This window comes from Balaenoptera physalus (genome assembly GCF_965194825.1).
Source record: "Balaenoptera physalus genome assembly, chromosome: 3".
Classification (NCBI taxonomy): Eukaryota; Metazoa; Chordata; class Mammalia; order Artiodactyla; family Balaenopteridae; genus Balaenoptera; species Balaenoptera physalus.
The window spans coordinates 2,415,291-2,439,081 of record NC_138890.1 but is presented as its reverse complement, the minus strand read 5'-3'; the positions used below and the strand labels follow the sequence as shown (position 1 = coordinate 2,439,081).

At 53.4% G+C, this 23,791-nt stretch overlaps 1 protein-coding gene across 9 annotated transcripts in view; it reads left to right on the top strand.

Annotated features, from left to right (window-relative positions):
- Positions 1-4,285: 4,285 nt before the first annotated feature.
- Positions 4,286-23,791, top strand: part of CELF5 (CUGBP Elav-like family member 5) — a 51,143-nt gene continuing 31,637 nt past the window's right edge. For 8 of the 9 annotated variants that reach the window (XM_082456986.1, XM_082456990.1, XM_082456985.1 and 5 more), the window contains exons 1-2: positions 4,286-4,552; positions 22,985-23,067. In XM_082456986.1, coding sequence (XP_082313112.1) covers positions 4,294-4,552; positions 22,985-23,067 — 342 coding nt within the window. In that variant the 5' untranslated portion in view covers positions 4,286-4,293. Of the gene's footprint in view, positions 4,553-4,826; positions 5,223-22,984; positions 23,068-23,791 lie in introns of those variants that run through there. The other variant, XM_082456989.1, reaches the window with a different exon arrangement.

The window sequence follows — 23,791 nt, the reverse complement described above, 5'->3', positions numbered from 1 at the left end:
GTCCAAACCGTGGGCCTCCTGCCATGACGCCAATGTGACAAGGTTTCCTCTGGCTGATAATAAATCAGAGAGTCGGCCTCAAGGGCTTCAAATGCTTTCAGGCGCACAGCCTCAGTTTTCTCTGCCATGACCTTTTCCCTGATACGGCTGAGGTGTGTCAGGGAATAAACTCCAGGGATGAGTATTGTTCAGGATGTGGTATGCTGAATTTAAGTTCCCGGAGGTCAGACTCAAGCTAGACTGGGCTCTTTCCCTCAGTGGAAGAAAGAGGCTGAGAAAAATGCCTCTTTGACTCACAGGAGAGCTGGTGGGGTTTTATTTTTATTCTTTTAAACGACTCTCCCGGCACATCAGAGGGCCACAGGGCTTCAAGCATTCTGTCTCCATGGAGACAGAGCCTATCTCCAGCCTGGCTCCACAAGCCCAGCCTGGGGCTGAGCCGAGAACCAGGGGCTGGGCAGGGCCAAGGGGTGGAATGTTCTAAGAGGACTCTGGACCCCTCACCCGGGCTCTGCTCCTCCCCCAGTCCTGATGTCCTGCTCCTGTCTGGGGGTGGGCAGGTGGCTTCTGGTAACAGTCATGATAATAGCCATTTATTGAATGATCAAGATGTCCAAGGCGCTATGCTGAGCCTCACCTATTAGCTCACTGAGTCCATGCCAGGGGCTTCACCCTCTTAATCTCACTCGGCAAATAAGGAAATGGAAGCTTGGCTGTGTAAAGCGTGGGAAAGACGGTGTGGGATCACGGGAAGCATGTGGGTTCTGGAGTCCAGCTGGCTGGGTTCAAATCCCAGCACTCTCACTGTGTGACTTTGTCCAAGTGACTTGATCTCTCTGAGCCTGTTTCCTCCTCTGTAAAGTGGGTATGGGAACAATACTTACCTCTTATGTTTGCTATGAGGGTGAGTTTGCCTGGGGAGCAAAGTTTAAGGGGGGGGGTGCCAAAAACATCAAGATAAAGATCATTTTAATGAAATAATTTTTTCTTTTCTTTTTTTTGAAGATCTGGGTTGTGTTATTTATTTATTTTTATAAATTTATTTATTTTATTTATTTATTTTGTCTGCATTGGGTCTTCGTTGCTGCGCGTGGGCTTTCTCTAGTTGCGGCAAGCGGGGGCTACTCTTCATTGCGGTGCGCAGGCTTCTCATTGTGGTGGCTTCTCTTGTTGCAGAGCATGGGCTCTAGGCGCGCGGGCTTCAGTAGTTGTGGCGCATGGGCTTAGTTGCTCCGCGGCATGCGGGATCTTCCCAGACCAGGGCTCAAACCCGTGTCCCCTGCATTGGCAGGTGGATTCCTAACCACTGCACCACCAGGGCAGTCCAATGCAGTAATTGAAAGAAAACTAAAAATAATGCTGAAAAAATCCATGGTGAACAAAATGTCAACATTTTAAATAGAATCAGAATTACTGAGGTTTCCTTTGGCTCAGTATGGCACTGTTTCTGATCATGTTTTTATTTTAAAATAAAAACAAAGAAAATAAATTTAAAATGAAGTCCGTGTTGGTAGACTGCCCCCAGTGGCTGTGTGGTGCTCTTTCTCTTACAGCCACTGATCCCTGTTTCTCCAACCCTGCCTCAGGGCCTTTGCACTTGCCACTTCATTCTCATCTTTGCTTGAAGGCCATCCTCTCTAAGTCTTCCCTGAATTTGCCTCCTAAAGCCGTCCCTCCACTTCTGTTTCCTCCATTGCACTGATGCCGGTGTAAAATATCTGGTTTATTTGTCTGTACCCACCCCAGGCATTTGTTGTGTGGATCAAATGAGTTCATACATGTCAAGCACTTAGCACCGAGCCTGGCACCTGGAAAGAGCTATGTGGCTTATCAATAAACAAGTAAGTATATAGCAAATTAGAATTAAATTAATTAAATTAAAATGAGTATAAATACTATGGAGGAAAAAGGAAGCCTGAGAAAGGAAGTAATGGTAGCTGAACGATTTTCAATCAGGTGGACAGAAAAAGTGATGGGAGATTGAAAGAGTGGGCCATGCATCATTTGGGGGAAGGGAATTTCAGGCACAGCCTGTGCAAAGGCCCTGGGGCAGGACCATGCCTGGTGTGTTGGAGGAACAGCCAGGAAGCCCGTGTGTCTGGAGCAGAGGGAGTGAGGGGGAGAGAGGGAGGAGGGCAGGGCAGGGAAGGGACAGGACAGGTTGTGCATGGCCTTGTGGGCTGCAGGAAGGACTGGGGTTTTAATTTTGGGACATCTTTGGAGAGTTTTTTTTTTTTTTTGAAGTATAGTTGATTTACAGTATTGTGTTAGTTTCAAGTGTACAGTGAAGTGATTTGGTTTTATATATATATGTATTCTTTTTCAGATTCTTTTTTTTAATATCTTTTCTTAAAATTAATTAATTAATTATATTATTTATTTATTTATGGCTGCGTTGGGTATTCGTTGCTGTGCGCAGGTTTTTCTCTAGTTGTGGCGAGCGGGGGCTAATCTTTGTTGTGGTGCACGTGCTTCTCATTTCGGGGGCTTCTCTTGTTGCGGAGCACGGACTCTAGGCACGTGGGCTTCAGTAGTTGTGGCACGTGGGCTTCAGTAGTTGTGGCACGCGGGCTTCAGTAGTTGTGGCTCGAGGCTCTGTTGCTCTGCCGCATGTGGGATCTTCCTGTACCAGGGCTCGAACCCGTGTCCCCTGCATTGGCAGGCGGCTTCTTTACTAGTGCGCCACGAGGGAAGTCCCTTTTTTCAGATTCTTTTGCATTATGGGTTATTACAAGATATTGAATATAGTTTCCTGTGCTCTACAGTGGATCCTTGTTGTTTATCTCTTTTATATATGGTAGTGTGTATCTGTTAATCCGAAACTCCTAATTTATACCACCCCCTTCCCCTTTGGTAACCATAAGTTTGTTTCCTATGTGTGTGAGTCTATTTCTGTTTTGTAAATAAGTTCATTTGTATCATTTATTTTAGATTCCACATGTAAGTGGTATCATACGATATTTGTTTTTCTCTGTCTGACTCACTTCACTTAGTATGATAATCTCTAGGTCCATCCATGTTGCTGCAAATGGCATTATTTCATTCTGTTTTTTATGGCTGAGTAGTGTTCTGTTTTGTGTGTGTATACACACACACACAAACAGAATATATATATACAGGATATATATATATATATATACCACATCTTTATCCATTCAGCTGTTGATGGACATTTAGGTTGCTTCCATGTCCTGGCTATTGTAAATGGTGCTTCTATGAACATTGGGGTGTATGTATCTTTTCGAATTAGAGTTTTCACCGGATATATGCCCAGTAGTGGGATTGCTGGATCATAAGGTAGCTCTATTTTTAGTTTTTTGAGGAGCCTCCATACTGTTCTCCATAGTGGCTGCACCAATTTACATTCCCACCGACAGTGTAGGAGGGTTCCCTTCTCTTCACACCGTCTCCAGCATTTATTGTTTGTAGGCTTTTTGATGATGGCCATTCCGACCTGTGTGAGGTGATACCTCCTTGTGGTTTTGATGGAGAGTTTTAAGCAGGGTTGACATGATGCCCATAGAGCACTCGGCCCAAATGCGTCCATATCCTTCGAAATATTTTGGACAGTATGTGTACATGGCAAGCGTGACAGAAAGTGTTGCTGTTGATATAACACAATGATTGCTATTTCTATTTCATAAGTTACAAACTTGAAACTGCTGAGCGCAGTGCCTAGCACATAGTATTATCAAAGTGTTCTTTCTTGTTGCTGTTATTATTATTATTCATGATTGTATACTTAAACATTCCAAGGACAGCCCTGTAAATGCCAAGTAAGCACCGTATAGAACTGTGCGCTACTTTTAGTGTTTTTCCTGCTGTTATCAGTGGGAGGAGCCCGTGCCACCTGGGGGCCTGGTCTGTCCTGCCTAAAGCTTCGCCGTCACCTACCCAGAAAGCAGGGGCTACGGGCCCGGTGGACTCAGTTTACCGGCCCGGACTGGGCGCCGGGATGCGGGATGTGAGATTCAGGATGTTCCAAGTGCGATGTGGGATGCGCGATTTGGGGTGCGCGATGAGCGCGGAGGCGGGATGCGGGATGCGGGATGGGCGATGCGCGCGGGGGGCGCCGCCTCGGCGAGGCGCGCTCTGGCCGCCAGGGGCCGCTGCGGAGCCGCCCTTTTGTGGTCCTGATGCTGGAGCGAGCGGGCGCGCGGAGGAGGGAGGAGGGCGCGGGGACGGGGCGGGAGAGAGGCGGGAGGCGGCGTCCGTCGCTCCAGCTGCGAGTCCGCCCGCCGCCCGCCGCCGCCGCCGGCTCGGTCCCGCGCCCGCCGCCCGCCTTCGCCCGCCATGGCCCGCCTAACGGAGAGCGAGGCGCGCCGGCAGCAGCAGCAGCTCCTGCAGCCGCGGCCCTCGCCAGTGGGCAGCAGCGGGCCCGAGCCCCCCGGGGGGCAGCCCGACGGCATGAAGGACCTGGACGCCATCAAGCTCTTCGTGGGCCAGATCCCGCGCAACCTGGACGAGAAGGACCTCAAGCCGCTCTTCGAGCAGTTCGGCCGCATCTATGAGCTCACGGTGCTCAAAGACCCCTACACGGGCATGCACAAAGGTGGGCACCCGGCCCCCTCCCTCCCCTCCCCTCTCCTCCCTCGGCCTCCCCACCCCACCTTCCGGCATCTTCTCCCCCCCACCCCACCAACCCTCCTCTCCTCACCTCCTCCCTCTGCTTGCCTCTGCCACGGCATCATTTCTCCCCCCCACCAACCCTGTTCCACCCACCCCCTCCTCCCCCCTCTGGGGGTGCAGCTGACAGATCCGAGCTGGCCCCCTCCCCTCCTCCGCCCCCTCTCCCTCCCTCCCCACCTTCCGGCATTCTCTCTCCCTCTCCCTCTCTCTCTCTCTCTCTCCCTCTCTCTCTTCTCTTTCCTTTTCTCTCCTCTCCCATCTCCCTCTACCTCCCATCCTCCCCCCCCACCAGCATCCTTCTCCTTCTCTCTCTTGCTCTCTCTCTCCCTCCCTCTCCCTCTCATTCCCTCTAGACCCCCACCCCTTCCTCCCTCCCTCACCCACTCTTTCCTGCCCTTTTGCTTGGGGAGCTGCCTGAACACTGCCACCCCTCCCTGCCGCCCCCCTCCCCATTCATTCGGCCTCTCCAGGCCCCGTCGGGGAAGTTTGCACCTCTGGACTCCATTGCTTTGGTCATTTTCACAAAGCCAGGCCGGTGGGGCAGGTCCAGCCGGCCACGGGGGACACGGATGCCCAGGATCCCGGGCTAATCGGTAACTACAAAGAAAGCGGGGTGGGGGGCTGGGGTGCAGGCAGCTAAGCCAGTCAGGGGGAGCACCAGCCTCGGGTGGCTAAAAGGCTGCCGTTTGCCCTCCCCCCTGCCCACCCTGTCCGGAGCAGCAGCCCCCTCCATTTCTCTATGGCCCCCCACCCTGAATGCCGCCTCCACCTTTGGCTCAAGTTAAAACTGGCCAAGCCTGTTAGCAGTGTGTTGAAGGCTGAGGCCAAAGACGATGAGCCTGGACCGTCCATCTGGCAGAGCCCAGATCCTGGGGTGGATGAAGGGGCGTGGGCGACCTGTGAGCCCAGCGGGGGAGGCAGGTGGGGTGTGGAGGCCTGCCCGCCTCCCTGCCACCTGATTCTCTGGTGGCATGCTGGGAGGGGGTGCCAGGGACTGTGGCCCCAGCCCTGGGCTCTGATCATGGCCCAGTATCCGAATGGGGGTGGCCCTGACAGTTCTTCCGGCAGGGGCTGGGGACTGCGGATGGGGATGGTAGAGGCTTTGTGCTGACACCCCAGGTGAGACCCTGGAGGGGTCTTGGGGATGGATCAGGTCCCATGACCTATTTCAGGCCCCATTCATGCCTGTCCTCCCTTCAGTGTGGCAGGCATGGTAAGCATGAATACGTGTTTGTTGAATGAATGGATGAATGAATGAGTGAATGAATCAATGAATGATGGGTCAGGGCAGGCCATAGGGAGGGTCTGGTGGGTTGGAGCCCAGGCCTGCCACTTCAGCTAGACCCTTCAGCCGGTACCCTGGGGGAGGAAAGCAACTCTTCCCATCCCCCACCTCTTTTCAAATCCAACCATCACCAAAAAAAAAAAAAGGGCCTGGAAAATCTAACTTCTCCCTGTGGCCTAGGAGGGCAGAGGGCTTGCACTCATCCACGAGTCAGGCTAAGGGGTCCACGGCTGTACGGAGGGCTCTTTCCACAGCCCTCACCTCCTGGTGTGTCTGAAGGGCCATTTTCTAGAAAGATTCTGGTGGGGTGGGGGAGTGTCCACGTGGCCCCCCACAAATGTTGAATTGAAAGGCTGTCGGTCAGCTCTGGGTCAGGGAGACAGATGGGGTACGGGGAGAAGGAGACACCCGGTGGCCCTCCCCTCGTTTCTCATTTTTAAATCTCCCCTGGAGACCCCTGCCGCCCCCGCAGCGTGGGAAGGTGAGGGAGAAACTGTGGCTGGATTTTCACCTGGTCAGAGCCTCAGTTTACCTTCTGTTAACAGAGCAGGGTCTCATGAATGTGGGTGGGGTTATTTTTTTCTGGCTGGAGAATGTTGGGATGGGGGGCATCTCAGGGTGTTTCCCATTTGCGATCTTTCCTTGGAGGGTGAAAATTAGGAAGCTGGATGTCCATGACACCTGGCTCTCAACCTCCACTTTGCAGGAGACTTGCGTCGGGCTGAGCCCTGGATGCAGGGCCTGGGGGTATGGGGGGTGGGGGTCTTCCCCTTCTATTCCCCCTCCCAGTACCATCAGGACCCAAATGGTTCCCCCTCCTGATCCCACCTATGCTGGGCCTGGCAGGACCTTACCTGTGGATGGGAGCTGGGGGGAGCTGAAGGCCAGCAGCTGGGATCGAGGCCTGTTTGTGGGGCTCAGCTGTGTGACCTCTGGCCAGTGGCTGCCCCTCTCTGGGCCTCAGCCAAAGGGAAGTGGAAGGATGCCTGGGAGGTTGTGGTGTGGGGACGAGCTCCAGGCCCCTCCTGGCAACACGTCTCTAGTTTCGTTTCTGGGGAGCCTACAGGGTGCAGGGTGCCTGCTGGGGGTGCTGGCTGAGAACCATGGGGTGGGAGTGTGGACCCCGGGTTGTGGACAGAAATCCCCTGAGAGCTTTCTGGGCCACCGGAGGCAGGGCACCAGGGGAGCTGAAAGGGCCGGAGTGGGGTGAAGTGAAAACACCCATTGTGGTCCCCATGACCCCAGCACCCAGTGGGAGAAGGACCATCCAGTATCCCATTATTCTTATGATCACCATCGCACCCTTAATTTTCACATTTGGGGGCCTGTTTGATCCTCAGTGAAGGTATCGTCACTCCCATGAGCTTGTGAGCACCTGTGCATTTCATCCAGAAGGGAAACTGAGGCTGGAAGGGCAAACACTGGGTCCCAAGGACCGACCAGAGCTGCCCCCCAGCTGTCACCCACCTGTCTCCCTCCCAGGCCAGAAGAAGCAGAAGTATATCTGTGTGATGAAGGGGCGACAGTGTCCCCCAAGCTGAGGATGAGGACCCCCCCTCACCGCGGTGGTGTTGGGGGGGGAGGGGAGGGGGCGGGGCTGTGACATCTGACAGCCGTGGCCAAGGGTGGGGGGTAGGGGCACCCCATTTCCTATGGGCCGTGCTGGGACCAGGAGAAAGGCAGGGAGTCCAGCTGGGTCCTTGGGCTCTGGGGATGGGGCAGCGTTGCAGGGAGAAGGCAGGGCGGGAAGTGAAGATTCCTCAGGAACAGGGCAGGCCCCTGGGTGCTGGCTTTTTTTGTTTTTAAGAGAGAGAGATGGAGACAGAGGTGGAGAGACACAGCAAGAGCAGAGAAGGAGAGAGATACACAGAGACGGAGGGAGGGAGAGACCCAGGGAGCCGCCCCCAGACCCCCCCCCCCACCCCCCGCACAGGAAGAGGCAGAGAGAGGGCGGGAGTGGGGCAGAGCTGGAGAAGGGGGGGCAGGGAGGCCACGAGACCTTCCCCCCGCCCAGATCGGCGCCCCATCCAGAGAAAGGAGGCCTCCCCCGCCGCTCCCAGCCCAGCTCGGGGCTCAGGCCAGGCACTGGGGGGGGTCTCCCACTGGCCAGTGTCCAGTCATCACTCCCTCCAGTCACCTTCTGGGGGACAGGCCCCCTCTGGGACCCTCCCTCCGAAGGCGCTGGGTGCACGTGGGGTCCCCGGAGGTGCCTGGTGTGGCTCGGGCCGTCCCTCTCCCGATCGGGCTGAATATTAATACCCAACCTGCCCGGGGCAGGCGCCTGCCAGAGGGCTCGTCCGCTGCCGCGCGGCCCCCATTTATGGTAATCACATATATATTTGCATGTTAATGACAATATTTGTCTTAAAGCGGAGGTTGTGAGGGGGGCCTGTGCAGGTGGAGGGGGCGGGTCGGGGGCCTACGGTTTCCATGGGAGCACCAGCTGCTCGGCTGGCGGCAGGGGGGGAGGCTGTAGCACGCCGCGATTGAGGCGTGAGATTCCGAGTGTGACGTGCCAGCCCCAGGGAGACGGCGGGCTGGGCGGCCGGCAGGCGCTGCCTGGCGGGGGGGACAGAGGGAGGGGACAGCGGCGGGGGGCTGGGGAGAGCCACCAGGGCTGGCTGTGCGGCTTCGAGCCAGGCACACCCCTCTCAGTGCCTCAGTTTCCCATGATGATGGGTTTAACAGGCTTTTCTGAGGGTGACTGTGACATCGTTTCTGCCTTCCTTCAGGCTGAGGAAGGCTTGAGCGCCTACTGTGTGCCGGTGTTGGTGCGGGGCTGAGATTCTGAACAAATAGGAATCCCTATGTGGCACGATGGAGTCAACAAGCCGTAAATCCATTTACCCCTATGACCAACATTTATTGAGCACCTGCTGTGTCCCAGGCCCCGTCCTAGACCCGGGATACAGTGTTGGGCAAACAGATAAAAATCCTCTCCCAGACTCGTCCCACCCCCAGATCCCATATGGTGGGGGACACAGTGAGGAACCAGGAGGTTACAAGGCACTGATGTCAGGGCTGCGATGGTGGAAACACATGAGCGGGGACAACCCAGAGCAGGCCCCAGCCTCCTCAGTGCTGTTATCTATAGAGTTGGGAGGCCAGCGGGACCTCCCATCTCGGAGAGGGTTGGGGGATGTAAGGACCGGAATGGTGGTTAAAGCTCTTGACACAGGGCTGGGCACAGAGCCATGCTTATTATGCGAGTAAGCTGAGACCTGCAGGGTGGGAAAGCTCTGTTGACTGGGAAGGGTGTTCCTGGCAGAGTATGTGCAAAGGCCCAGAGCAATGCTGATGCTGACTCTGGGAAAGTTCAAGCAGGGGAAAGACAGAGTTTTTGCCCTGGTGGGAAAACAGCAAAGAGTCCTGGGAGCCCCAGGGTCCCCTTCTGATGTGGGGCATATCTGGCAGGGCTCCTCTGAGAAGTTCTGGCATGGGGGGTGGACCCACGAGCTATCTCTGAAATAGGCCCGTGACTCTCTCTTTCACCCCTGATGTTGGCAGATGAGACCCTCGCCATTAGGAGCACTCAGTAGGACCACACTCACTAATTTAGCCAACACTTCCTGAAAGCCTTTTGGGGCCTTGCCTTGTACTAGGCAAGAGAGATGTGAGACCCCTCTGATCGGTAGACAGAGCTAGACATTGGCGCCTATAGCTGGAATGGTCAGGGTTGTATGAAAGGGAAGGGATGCAGGGTTGAGGGAACTGGATAGGACGTTGAAGGCTCTGCCTGGGGACTCTGGCTGCATGGCAGAGGGGCATTAGAAGTGGGGTTTTGAAGGATGAATAGGAGCTTGCCAGGTGGAGAAAGCGTTTCATGTATTTATTCACAGAGCACTTTTTTTGTTCTGGACCATTTTATGGGTGTGAAAAAAAGCAGTGAGTCAGCTAGGTGGATGTCTCTGTCCTCATGGATGTGGACAGAGGGAACTGGGTTTGCAAAGGCCTGGAGGAGTGAAGGAGCACAGATGGAGTAGAGGAGGAATTAGGTGAGGCATGGGAGGTGAGGCCAGAGAGTTGGCATGGGCTGGACCCTGAAGAGCCTCTTATGCTGGACTGAGCTTGGACTCTTTCCTGAGGACACTGGGGAGCCATGGAAGAATATGGAGCAGGGGAGGATCTCAGACCTGCATGAAAAGGGAGCTTCATGTCCTGTTAACTGTCATGGCCACCATTGGCCTCTTTCCAGCCTCCCAGCCTTGTTCAGCATATGCACATTTCCTACACACCTGGATGGGTACAACAGAAGCTTCCCCTTTGGGGCGAGGCTCACAGTGTGGGACAAGAGGGTCACAAAGAAGCAGACATGTGCTCAGGTCGCAGTGGTTCTTAGAAAACCAGGTTCCCCTCCCCCACATGGATAGGCGAGGAATTGGGGCTCAGAGACGGGCAACACCCAGACTCAAGTCACACAGCAGTGTAGCTAGGTGTCACACCTCCCAACCTGAGACTTGACCCACTTTGGAAGAGAAATAAAGGAGTCAGAGAAAGAGATGTGATTGTGGAGACATAGACTCAGGATGAAAGCCATCCAGGGAGGCTGGCTGTCCTTGTCCAGGGCCAGAGGGAGGGGCTGCTAGGTTTGGAAGACACTGACCTAGCAATAGCCCCGTTGGTCTGGGGTCATGGTCATCATCACTGACACGTAAGCTCTGTGAGGGCAGGGACTGTGTCTTGTTCACCATTTTGAAGTGGATCATGTGGATGAACAAGGGCCTGAGGGAATGAGGATGGGAAGGTGAGGGAGTGGTTGGATGTAGGGGGTGGGGCTGGTCAACAGGTGGATAGATGGATACATGAGTAGACGGCTCTAGGTATGAGTGGACGGATGGGTGACAGTGACTTGGCTGTATGAGTGCACTGCTGGATGAAAGAGTGGGTAGACAGATGAAAGGCTGAATGGATTGATGGATGGATGGATGGGTGGGTGGGTGGGTAAATGGATGGATGAATAGATGGATGGATGGATGGATGGATGAATGGATGGAGGAATACATGGGTAGAGGGGTGGATGGATGGGTGAGTGGACGGATAGAGGGACGGATGGCTGGCTGGCTGGCTGGATGGATGGGCTGGTGGACACTCCTCCATTTACCACCTTCCTCCCCACCTGAATGGGAATGACCATCAGCTTTGCAGCCGGGCAGGCTTGGTTCCTATTCCTGGCTCTGCTTTTTATTTCTGTGTGATCTTGGACAAACCACCTTATCTTTTTTCTGAGCCTTAGCGTCCTCATTTGTAAAAGAGAAAGAATATCCGTAGTTGTCTTACAGAGTAGTTGTAAAAATTAGAATTAATTTATAGAATGTGGTTAATGCAATCACTGTCAGTAGTGTCTTGTGTATACTTGGTGTCAGTAAATGGTTGGGTAGCCAGATAGTCAACAACTGTCTGTCAAGTCTCTGGGATGTGCCAGCGCTAGGCTCTGGGGGACACAAAGCAATCTGAGGGGAGGAGGGATTGACAATAAATGAGCAAACAGTTGAATAAGATTTGGGTAGGAGAGAGTTGCTCTGGAGGAAGTAAAATGAGATGTGTGTTGAAGGGTGACAGCTGACCTTGGGTGACTGAAGATGTCAGGATGTGACATTTGGGATGAGACCTGCAATACAGATGAGAAAGATGTTGTTCTAAAGCCAAGGGAAAGGCATTCCAGGAAGAGGACATGGCATGTGCAAAGGCCCTGAGGTCAGAATTAGTTTGCTGTGTTGGGAGAACAGTGGCCTGTGCGTCTCAGGGCCCAAAAATCTGGAGGTAGAGAGCACAGCATGTGCAAAGGCCCTGGGGCAGGATAGGGCCTGGTGTATCAGAGGAATAGCAGAGATTTCTGCCACCACGGTTGAGCCCAGCTCCTCTGAGGGGCTCCTGAGAGATGGCGGGTTGCCTGCAGATGTCATGTAGGGTAGATTGTGACCTCCCCTAACTGTCCTCCTACTTCTCCCAGCAGCCTTTAAGGGTGGAGTCTTCACTTCTGAGAGGTGGGAAGGGGGCCACTCATTATGTCCTTGTCCCTGACCCTCTGCTAGGAGGAGGGACCCAAGGAAGCATTCCCACCACAACTAGGGGTCTCCCGAGCAACCTTATGGGAAAAGGCAGGCTCAGAGAGGGGAGGGCACCTCCCCAAGGACACACAGCATGTTCATCATAGCAGTGTCTACGTTGGAAGGTTTTGGTGTCATCTAGAGCTACCCCAAGTGGGTGGGCAGAGCTGCAAGGTCATTTCTTCACCTACCTACCCACCCCCTCTCTCAACTGTTTTTTTTTTTTTGTCCCTATTATGTGCCACCTTTGAGTGAACCAGACCTACTGTGCCCACGAGGAGCACAATGTGCTGTGAGAAAGTTGTCAGAACAGCTGAGTGGTCCTAAGGGTGGTGATTTGTGGTGATTTAAAAAGTCAAATCATCATCTCTCAGTGGGGGGAGATGAGGAGGAGGACGGGGTCCAGTGAGGTGGGTCTCACCCAGAGCGATCCTGCCCCCTGGGGGACACTGGGCGTTGTCTGGGGACATCTGCGGTTGTCATGAGTGGGGGGGTCCTGGCTTTGGCTGGGGACCAGGGAAGCTGCTCCACACCCTACAGCACCCAGGATGGCCCCCACAGAGGATGACCCGGCCCCGATGGCAGCAGTGCCGAGGGGGGGACCCCGATCTAGGATCACACCAACACTCTGGCCTGAGCGGTTGGTGGTCAGTGTGGTGTCATGTAGACAAGCCCTCAGGCTGCTCAGGATAGAACCATGGAGTCACCCTCACTCCCCCCCCCACCTCTGCTCCCCATCCCTCCCTCCTGATGGCTCTGCCTGCTAACCTTCTCCACATCCACTCACTTCTCCCCCCAACTCTGTCCACCCCATCATTGCCCACCTGGACCGGCTTCGTCTCCTCCACCCCGGTCCCTCGTCTCCCATACTCACCCCCCACTGTCTGTCCTCCCCACAGCAAGCTGAAGGTGCCTGTGAGCACCTGAGCCAGACCCCACCCCCTCCTCTGCCCACAGCCCTCCAGGGTCCCACCTACCTCCCTTGGGGTAACAGCCCAAGTCCTCCACAAGGCCCTGCACGACCTGCCCCGTCCCCTCCCCTCCTCCCTCTCCCCCCCTCCCTCACTCTGCTCCAGACACACGGGCCTCCTCGCTGTTCCTCCAACACACCAAGTCCGGTCCTTCCCCAGGGTCTTTGCACGGGCTGTGCCCTCTGCCTGGACCACACTTCCCCCAAATAATCACATGCCTCCTCCTTCATCCTCTGTAAACTTCACCTTCTCAGTGAAGCCATCCTGCAGACATGATTTATAATCTCAGCCACTCTCCAGCACTCCAAACGCCTCTTCCCTGCTTTCCCCCTTTTTTTTCTGTGAAAATGAGAACTTCTGATGTACCATAGATTTTACTTTGTATTTTATTGGTTTTTCTCTCCTCCCAATAGACTAGAAACCCTATTAAGATGGGATATTTCTGCCTTTTGTGTTCACTGATAGGTCTCGAGTGCCTAGAAAAGTATCTGAAACACAGCAGGTGGGTGGGTGGATGCACAGATGTATGTATGGATGGATAGATAGCTCGATGTGTGGATGGATGAATGGGTAAATGAATGAATGATGGATGGATGAATAAAGTAATGGATGATAAATGGATAACGGATGGATGGATGGATGGATGGATGGATGGATGGATGGATGGATATGAGGATGGACAGGTGGTTGAGAGGATAAATGAATGGATAATGGATGGATGGATGGATGGATAGGTGGATGGATGGATGGATGGATATGAGGATGGACAGGTGGTTGAGAGGATAAATGAATGGATAACGGATGGATGGATGGGTGGATGGATGGACGGATGGATGGATGGATGGATGGACAGACGGATGGATGGATGGATGGATGGACAGGTGGGTGGATGGATGGATGGATGGATGGACAGGTGGATGGATGGATGGATGGACAGGTGGATGGATGGATGGATGGGTGAGTGCACGGATGGGGGAATCACTGGTGCAGCGATGGTGACTAAATCCGTGGGAGGAGTCAACATGGCCGCAGGCAGGAAGTCGGGGGTCCAGATGAGCCCTGAGAAGCCCCAGTGTGTAAGGTGGGGGCAGAGGAGGAGAGAGCAACAGAGGCTAAGGAGCAGCAGCCCAGAGACGGTGTGCCTGAGGGAGTGTGAGCCCTGGGTCCTAGGTCTTGCCCTCTTGGACAGGAAGCAATGAGTTTATAAGCAGAGGGAGGGGCCCATCCGCCCCACTATTCTCAGCAAAGTGGGGGATGGCTTCAGGATGAGAGGTTGGACGAGGAGGTGGAGAGGGTGACCAGGGACAGGGGGTGGTGGAGAGGTGGCGCCACAGCAGAAGGGAATGTCTCCTATAATCCTTAGTGGACGGTATTATTATTTTATGGATGAGAAAGTGGAGGCTCAGAGAGGTTAAGTGGCTGGCCCTAGGTCACACAGCAGAAGGGCATCGGGCAGGGTTAATTCCCCGTCTTTAGTCCCTAGATGAGTGCTGAATAGAAAGACCTTGAACCTGGGGTGCCAGTCTGCGGTGGGTGGGGATCAGAGGGGTTTGAGACGAGGGCTTTGCACAATCGGTCATGGTGGGAGTCCTGGCTGGGGAGGGGAGATGTTGGTGGTCAGAGAGAAATGAACAAGGCTGTCTCTCCTGCTTTTGTTTCCCCAGCACAGCTGGCACATGACAGGTGCTCAGGAAATATTGACTGACCCGATGCTGGGCATGGGGGGCGGTGGAGGGAGGGAGAACAATGAATCAAATGTAGTCGCCGCCCTCCAGGAGGTGGTCTTGATATTAGCAGGTCAGTTTGGAAACAAAGTCATTCATTCAGTCAGTATTTATTGAGCACCTACTCTGTTCCTGGCACTATTTAAGTTCTGGGGACCCAAAACTGAACAAAATACAAACCTCCCCCCATCCTCTTGGAAGTGGCATTTCAGTGGGGGAGACAGAAAAAAAAAATTATGTGCCATTTGAGATGGTGACAAAGGCACTGGAAAAAATAGAACAGGGTGGGGGGTGGCTGAGGACTGTTTTTGGTTGCACTGGGTCTTCGTTGCTGCGCGCGGGCTTTCTCTAGTTCCGTCCAGCCAGGGCTACTCATTGCGGTGGCTTCTCTTGTTGCAGAGCACGGGCTCTAGGCGCGTGGGCTCAGTAGTTGTGGCTCGCGGGCTCTAGAGCACAGGCTCGGTAGTTGTGGTGTATGGGCTTAGTTGCTCCGCGGCATGTGGGATCTTCCCAGACCAGGGAATGGAACGAATGTCCCCTGCACTGGCAGGCGGATTCTTAACCACTGCCACCAGGGAAGCCCCAGGACTGTCGTTTTAAACAGGGTGCTCCATGGAGGTTTCACTGAGGGGGTGACATTTGAGCCAAGACCTGAAGGAAGTGAGAGGGTGAACCGTGCAGAGATCTGGGGGAACTACATCCCAGAACAGCTTGTGCAAAGGCCCTGGGGCAGGACGGGGCCTGGCGTGTTGGAGGAACAGCCGGGAGGCCCGTGTGTCTGGAGCGGAGTGAGTGAGGCGGAGAGAGGGAGGGGGGAGGGCAGGGAGGGGACGGGGCAGGTCGTGCAGGGCCTTGTGGGCCACGGGGAGGACTTGGGCTTTTACCCCAGCGAGGTGGGAGCCCTGGAGGGTTGTGGGCAGAGGAGGGACGGGGCCTGACTCAGGTGCTCACGGGCGCCCCCTGGTGGCGGCTCTGGGGAGGACAGAATGTGGGCGCCAGGGCATAGCTGGGGACCAGGGCGGAGGGGACTGAGTTGGTCCAGGTGGGGCTGGACCAGGATGGTGACCAGGAACAGTGGCCAAATTCTTACTGAGCACGTGCTGTGTGCTGGGCCCAATGCTGGACACTGGGAACACATCAGTGACTGGGACACTACCTGTCTCCACCCCCCGACCCAGCATCAGTTGGGGATGGGGAGGCTTCCCCGAGGAGCAGTGACTCAGTTGGGACCTTCAGGCTGAGGAGAAATGAGCCAGGCAAAGATGAGGGTGAGGGTGTGTGAACCAAGGAAATGGCAAGTTCAAAGGTAGTCAGCGAGGGACTTCCCTGGCGGTCCAATGGTTAAGACTCCACGCTCCCAATGCAGGGGGACCAGGTTCGATCCCTGGTCAGGGAACTAGATCCCGCATGCCGCAACTAAAAGATCCCACATGCCGCAACTAAGACCCGACACAGCCAAATAAATAAATATTAAAACAAAAACAAAAACAAAGGCAGTCAGTGAGAGGCCAGGCGTGGGGTGCGTCCAGAGTCAGGGTGCAGCCAGGGACACGACCAGTGTCAATTAGGGTCAGTCCCCAGACCTACCAAGCTGCCTGGGAAGTGACAAAAATCCCAGACTTATGCATGAACATAAGGGCTATGAATAGTAAAAAGGAAAAAAATTGTTTTTCTTTTCATTTTTAAAACAGTTTTTTTAGTTCATTAGATCAATGTAACAAGCTCCAGCGACTTAAGTCGTCCCCAACACTCCGGAATTTTCTGGAACTCAGAAGCCCTTTACCCACCCCCAGTTTGGGTTTAGCACCAGGGGTTGTTTCTGACTTGCTGTGTGACCTCAGGAAAGCTGCTCAGCATCTCTGAGCCTGGGTTAACTCATCTGTAACATGGGGATAAAAATAGTGTGAGAATCCAGGGATGGCAGGGAGAGCAGCTGCATGAGGGCTTGGCTCCGTGCACATGGCTGGTACCACTTGGGGGATTTTTAGTCAGTCCTGCGGGGGTCCTTCCTATGAAGACCCCCAAACCCTCAGATCCAGCAGGGCCCAAACCGGGTTCCACCTCTTCCTTCCAAACTGCTCCTCCTCCTGGGTCCCCATCTGTACTAGTTTCCTGGGGTAGCCGTTACAAACGATCACAGATTCTCTCTCAGTCCTGGAGGCCAGAAGTCTGAGATCAAAGCTGTGCTCCCTCTGGAGGCTCCAGGGGAGGGTCCCTCCTGCCTCTTCCAGCTTCTGGGGGCTCCAGGCGTCCCTTGGCTTGTGGCTGCATCCGTCCAGTGTCTGCCTCCATATTCCCCTGTCTTCTGTCTGTGTCTCCTCTTCTGTCTCGTATAAGGACACTTGGCATTGGATTTGGGACCCACGTGGTTGTCCAGGATGATCTCATGTCAAGATCCTTACTTATATCTGCAAAAACCCTTTTTCCAAATAAGGTCCCGTTTCCAGGTTCCTGGAGTGGATGGATCTTTTCTGGGAAGACCACCATTCAGTGCCCAGAGATGCTTCTCATCTTCTGGGCTTCCTTAGCCCTGTGTCCCCACCTCTGCCCCAGGCTGACAACACACAGGGGTGTGTCTGTCTCTGCCTCTACCCAGCCTGGAGGCTTAGCATCACCCATTAGTCAAAGCATTGTCCCCAGAACCCCAGCTGAGCAGAGGCCTGTTGCCATGGAGGGACAATGGCCACCTCCGCCCCCTTCCTCAGAGAGGAGCATCCCCAGGGCTGGAGAGAGGAGCATCCTGTGGGCTGGGGGAAGAGCCCTGTGTCCTGTGTCATGCAGGTATGGGCTTAAGTCCTAGCGCTGTCCTATCTGTGGGTGACCTGGGCCACTGGGAACCTCAGTCTCCTCATCTGTAACGTGGGCACTCTTCTCCCCACCATCGTAGGCTCTGTGGGGTCGGCCTGGGTCTCCATGTTTGGGAGGCCTGTATTAATGGTTCAGTTTATCTGTGCATCAAACAGTTGGTGTCTAGACTAGATTGTAGGTGGCCCACAAGGGTCTTTTCATGGATGCTCTTAAGGCCACCTTTGTCTTAAAATATTAAAGGTGTGGAGTGAGTTCAAGGAAGATGGCAGAATTGGGTGCCTCTGCCACTCCACACCCCAGGGACCAAAGCCCCAAAGGTGCAGGGGATGGGAGTGAAGCCCATGACATCGGATACCCCTGGCTTCAAATTCCAGCTCCACCCCTTACCTGCTGTGCAATCATAGGCAAGTCACTTTGTCTCTCTGAACCTCAATTCCTTCGTACTATGCATAACACCTCCCTCATAGGATTCCTGCAGAGAAGAGAGGGGCGTGGAGCCAAGTACCCAGGACAGCGAACGCCCTAAGTGTTCAGTGAATTGGCTGTTATTGCTACTACTGTTCTCTTATAAGAGGGGAAATATTGTGGTGCAGAAGGGCTGGGACTGGAGTTAGTTAGACTTCCAGGGTTCAGATTCCACCTCTGGGACCCGTCGCTGTGTGACAGCTCAATGTCTGGTGTCTCCATTTTCCCCATCTTAAAATGGGGAGAAAAATAGATACAATAGTGCCATTCTCTTGGGCTAGGCTGAGGGTTTGAAGGGTTCATACGGGTGATGTCTCTATAAGATGCTTGGCACTCAGTGAACTTCAAGTATTACTGTCATTATTACAACTTCAAGTCATGAAATTCCAAAAGCTGTGATCTTGGAGCAGAGAGCAGAGGATCTCGTCTAGAGGAGGGACCCTCTGGATTTCCCAGTAAAGAAGTTTCCTCTCTGGGGATCTGCTTGCTTGCCTCCAGGGACAGGGCACTCCCTCCCTCCAGAGAGAGCCATGATGAGGTAGATCTAGTTGTTAGACAATTTTCATATATTGAGGAAATCTCTTGTTTCCCAAGGATCCCCCCATTGGTCCCTATTCCACCTGGGGTGTCGAGAGGTCAGCTCTTGTCCAGGCTTTGAAAATGGGGGTGGGTGTGAAGGGAACCATAAGGTTGTCAAGTACTGAGCATTCTGGGTTATTGGTTCTTGGAGGTGGGGCTGCCCTCTTGACCTGCCCCGCCTCTACAGAACCCCAGGGCTTGGCCAGCGCGGGGCTTGGAGTGTGTTTTGCTGAACACCTGGTCCCACCCTCTTGTCATTGATGAGGCTGGTGTATAGGGTGAGGGTAGCCAGGGCTGGAATCTGCTGAGAGGCTCACCCATTGTGGGCACTGGCTGGGCTGAGATTTCCCTGGGAGGGTCCCTCTAGGACTAGGATGCAGCAAACCAGACCCCCTTAATTGAAATGGGGTCCATGGCCTCTTCAACATTTGATCCAGCAGCACATTCTCTCAGAAAGGTGGTACTATTTTAAGGTTCTTTACAGGGAAAGTTAAGGCAGGGGCCTGTGACCCTCCACATAGGCCTGGGGGGCCTATTTCCCTCATAGGCCCTGGGGGAAATTTTTAGAAAAGATGCAAACTCCAGGCAGTGTATCCCAGTGGTTAGCACACAGTTTGAGGCACCTGACTGCCTGGGATGTTCCACTGTGTGACCTTGGGCAAGTCACTTCCCCTCTCTGTACCTCAACCCCTCATCTGTAAAACGAGGACAATGCCAACAGCTCCTTTGTGGGGTTGTTGTGAGGATTAAATGAGTCAGTATTGAGTATAAGCTTATTAGCAATAAAAACTAAGGAGCTTTATTAACATCATCACTAAAAGTCTGTGTTTGTTGGGAACTGTATTCGTTTGTTAAGGCTGCTGAAATAATGTGCTGCAAACCAGGTGGCTTAAAAAAACAGAAATGTAATCTCTCCTAGTCCAACAGGCCAGAAGTCTGAGATCAAGGTGTTGGCAGGGCTGGCTTCTTTTTTTTTCTTTTTTTTTTTTTTTGGCCGCACCGTGTGGCATGTGGGATCTTAGTTCCCCGACCAGGGATCAAACCCGTGCCCCCTGCATTGGGAGTGCGGAATCTTAACCACTGGACCGCCAGGGAAGCACCAGGGGCTGGCTCCTTCTGAGACCATTAGGGAGAATCTGATCCAGGTCTTCCAGCTTCTGGTGGTCCTGGCAGTCCTTACTGTTCTTTGGCTTGTCATACATCCCCCAGATTTCTGCCTTCATGTTCACATGGCGTTCTCCCTGTGTGCATGTCTCTGTGTTCAGGTTTTCCCCTTTTATAAGGGTACCAGTCTCATACTGGGTTAGGGTCCACCCTACTCTACTATGACCTCACCTTAGCTAATTACATCTGCAACGACCCTATTTCCAAATAAGTTCACATTCTGAGGTCCTGTTGGTTAGGAGAACAACATATGAGCTTGGGGGAGGAGGGAGACAATTCAACCCTAATAGAACCTGAAATTCGAGGCTCTATTATCCAGAAACTGGTGAACATGACACGTTTTCACCAATTAGAAAAGAGAAGCTAAGAGGCTGAGAAGAGATAGGGCCAAGAAAACAGGGAAACATTTCAGTACCAGGGACAGCGGTTCGCGTGTTTGTTTTGGTTTTTTCTCTCGCTGCAAACCTTCCAGACCCAGAGGCTGATGGAAGGTTATTCAGGGGTCTCACCTACCCTCCTAGGGCCAGCACACTCCATCTTCTGCATATAGGGCTCCAGAGGCAAGAAAGGACCCAAGGAGAAAGGGCTTTGCCCCTATTTGACATCTCCCTGCAGCCCAATTTCTTGCCAATCATGCCTAATTTCTCTCAGTCTTTATGGCTGGTTTTCGTAGTGCTTTTCCTTTCCCTGAAGACCTTGGGAGATTCTATTCAGAAAATAGAAACACCAAAAAAAAAAAAAAAAAAAGTGGAAAGACAAGGCATGTATTGGAAGAAGACATGGGCATCAAATATAATCAAAAAAGGATAAGCACACACAATTTATAAAGAGGCGATATTTGTAATATATCCCAATTACAAGTTTTTATTCTGGTAAAATTACATAACAAAATTTACCAACTTAACCATTTTTAGGTGCACAGCTCAGTGGCATTCAGTACATTCACATTGTTGTGCAACCATCCCCACCACCCATCTCCAGAACTTTCTCATCTTCCTAAACTGAAACTCTGTCCCCATTAAACACTGATTCCCCTCCCCCTCCCCCAGTCCCTGGCCCCCACCATCTACTTCCTGTCTCTGTGGATCTGACTCCTCTGGGTCCTCCTATGAGTGGAATCATACTGTATTTGTCCTTCTGTGTCTGGCTTATTTCACTGAGCATCAGGTCTTCAGGGTTCATCCATGTTGTAGCAGGTGTCAGAATTTCTTTCCTTTGTGGTCCTTTTATAGATGGACCACATTTTGCTTATCCATTTATCTGTTGAGGGATATTTGCGTTGTTTCCGCCTTTTGTCTGTTGTGAATAATGCCGCTATGAACACGGGTGTGCAAATATCTCTTCGAGTCCCTGCTTTCAATTCTTTTGGAATATATACCCAGAAGTGGAATTGCTGGATCATATGGTAATTCTATGTTTAACTTTTTTTAGGAGCTGCCAAAGTGTTCTCCACAGCGGCCGCACCATTTTACATTCCCAACACATTTAAATGTTTTTTAAATGCTAGAAGCTGTCCTCAGCTCTGCCTGGTGCCCCTTCCCCAGGGCTGCAGGGCACCTCTCAGGCTTGGGGTGGGGACCCCTCCCCATCACCAGGCCCAGCTGGTGGGAGCAGCCGCGTAGTGAGCGCAGCCCAGCAGGATGCAGCTTTAATTAGCTCCAGCCTGGGGCGGAAGTGGTGCCCACGGAGCTGTTCCTACGGGCTCTGCACAGGGGGTCCTCTTCGGGGGACGCAGAGAGACCATGGGGAGGGAGCTGGGCATGGAGGACACAGGACTCGACAGCATCAAAGAGCCAACGATGGTCTCATTTCACAGACAGTGAAACTGAGGTCCATAGGGGTTAGAGAGGCAAACCCAGTGCTGGGGCCCAGATCCCTATGTCCATCCCAGGGAACTTGCCTGCATCCTCTAGCCCGCCTCGGGCAAACATCTTTCAAAATATCTTTGATCTCATTGGCTTTCTCTGGGCGCCTCCCTCTGCTCGCTCCTCTTCTGTGTCTGTCTCTCAACCTTTCTTGTCTCTGTGGCTCTCACGCTTCTCACCCCCCCGCCCCCACTCAGGACTTCCTCCAATCACACCCTCTCTCTGGACCACTTTAGGGCCGGCCCCGCCCCTTGCCTCTCCTGATTGGCCCTGCCCTTTGACGCCACACCCCACCCGTGTAGCTCCGCTCCCCGCCCCTTGGTGGGTGCATCCCACCGCACCCTCGGACCATCCTCTCTGATGGGGGAAACTGAGGCCCACACAGGGGCAGCGTCCCATCCGAGGCCACAAAGCTGGTTAGTGGCAGAGTCACTGTGCTCGTCATTCCAGTGTTGAGGCCTCTTCTGACTCCCTGGGGTTGCTTGTGCCCTCCCCACCCTCCTCCCTGGGGCAGCAGCTCTGCCCCCTCTCCCCTCCCCCACCTCGCCGCGCTTTTTAGCATCAGCCACGGATTTAAATAACAGCGGACTCTCCTCTCTGCCTTTCCCTGTCTCACCCTTTGGGAAGTGTTCGTGTGGGAGGGAAGAGCTGAGCTACTCCTACTGCCCCACACCCAAAGGGGGCTCCAGCCTCCTTTTCTCTTTTTGTTTTTTAAATTGTAGTAAAATACACATAACATTAAATTTACCACCTTCATCATTTTTCCTTTTTTTCTTTCCTTAAATTTTTTTTATTGTGGTTAAATACATAACATAAAGTTGACCATTTTAACCATTTTTAAGTGTGCAATTCAGTGGCATTAAGTATACTCCCACTGTTGTGCAACCATCCCCACCATCATCTCTAGAACTTTCTCATCCTCCCAAACTGAAACTCTGTCCCCATGAAACACTGACTCCCCACCCCTCCCCCAGCCCCTGGCCCCCACCATCTACTTCCTGTCTCTGTGGATGTGACTCCTCCAGGGACCTCCTGTGAGTGGGATCAGGCAGTATTTATCCGTCTGTGTCTGGTTCTCTCACTGAGCATCACATCCTCAAGTTCATGTATGTTGTAGCATGGGTCAGAATTTCCTTCCTTTCAATTGATTTATTTGGCTGTGCCGTGCGGCATGTGGGATCCTAATTCCCCAACCAGGGATCGAACCCTCGCCCCTGCAGTGGGATCGCGGAGTTTTAACCACTGGACCGCCAGAGAAGTCCCATTTCCTTCCTTTATAAAGCTGAGTAATATTCCATTGTACAGGTGGACCACGTTTAGTTTATCCATTCATCAGTCAGTGGACGCTTGGGTTGTTTCTGCCTCTTGGCTATTGTGAATAATACTGCTGTGAACATGGGTATACAGCATCCTTTTCTCCTAACACCCCTTTTTGTCTCCCCTCCAGGCTGTGCCTTTCTCACCTACTGTGCCAGGGACTCCGCCATCAAAGCTCAGACTGCCCTGCACGAACAGAAGACCTTGCCCGGGGTGAGTCCTGGGTGCTGTCTGGGAAGGGAGGGGACACATGGAGGAGATGCTTTTGGCCTGGGGAAGGCTAAGGCCCTTCCTGGGATCAGCTGTGAAGCCCAAGTGCCTCTGGACTCAGAAAGAGGCATAAGGAACAGGGAGACAGAAATCATCACCAGAATGAGCATTTCTTGTGTGCCTACTGCATCCCATGCTGTATACTTCACATCAGGGTGGTTGTGTGCCGTGCAGGCTGCATACTGCACAAGGGCACCTGACTTCGCATGTGAGTGTCATTGGACTGAAACCTGAAGGATGAGGAAAGATTGGCAGGGCAGAGGGACAGCCCGTGCAAAGGCCCTGGGGCAGGACCGGGCCTGGCGTGTTGGAAGAACAGCGAGGAGGCCCGTGCGTCTGGAGCAGAGTGAGCGAGGGGGAGAGAGGGAGGAGGGGAGGGCAGGGAGGTGAGAGAGGCAGATGTGCAGGGCCCGTGGGCCTCAGGGAGGAGCCTAGACCCTACCTGTTTCTCACCATAAAAAGGGAAGGGGTTCTCTTTCCCCTTGTCCTTATGGAGCAAATGAAGCTATGGCCCCTTAATGTAATAGTTCCTCCCCAGGGAAGGCTGGCCCAGGCTCTGTCCCTGCTGGTCTCTCTTATCAGCCCTGTCCTCTTTGGGTGGGCAGGAGGTCCCTGCCCCCAGTAAAGGATGGATGGTCCCCCTGAACCAGCCAAGCCAGGTCTCCAG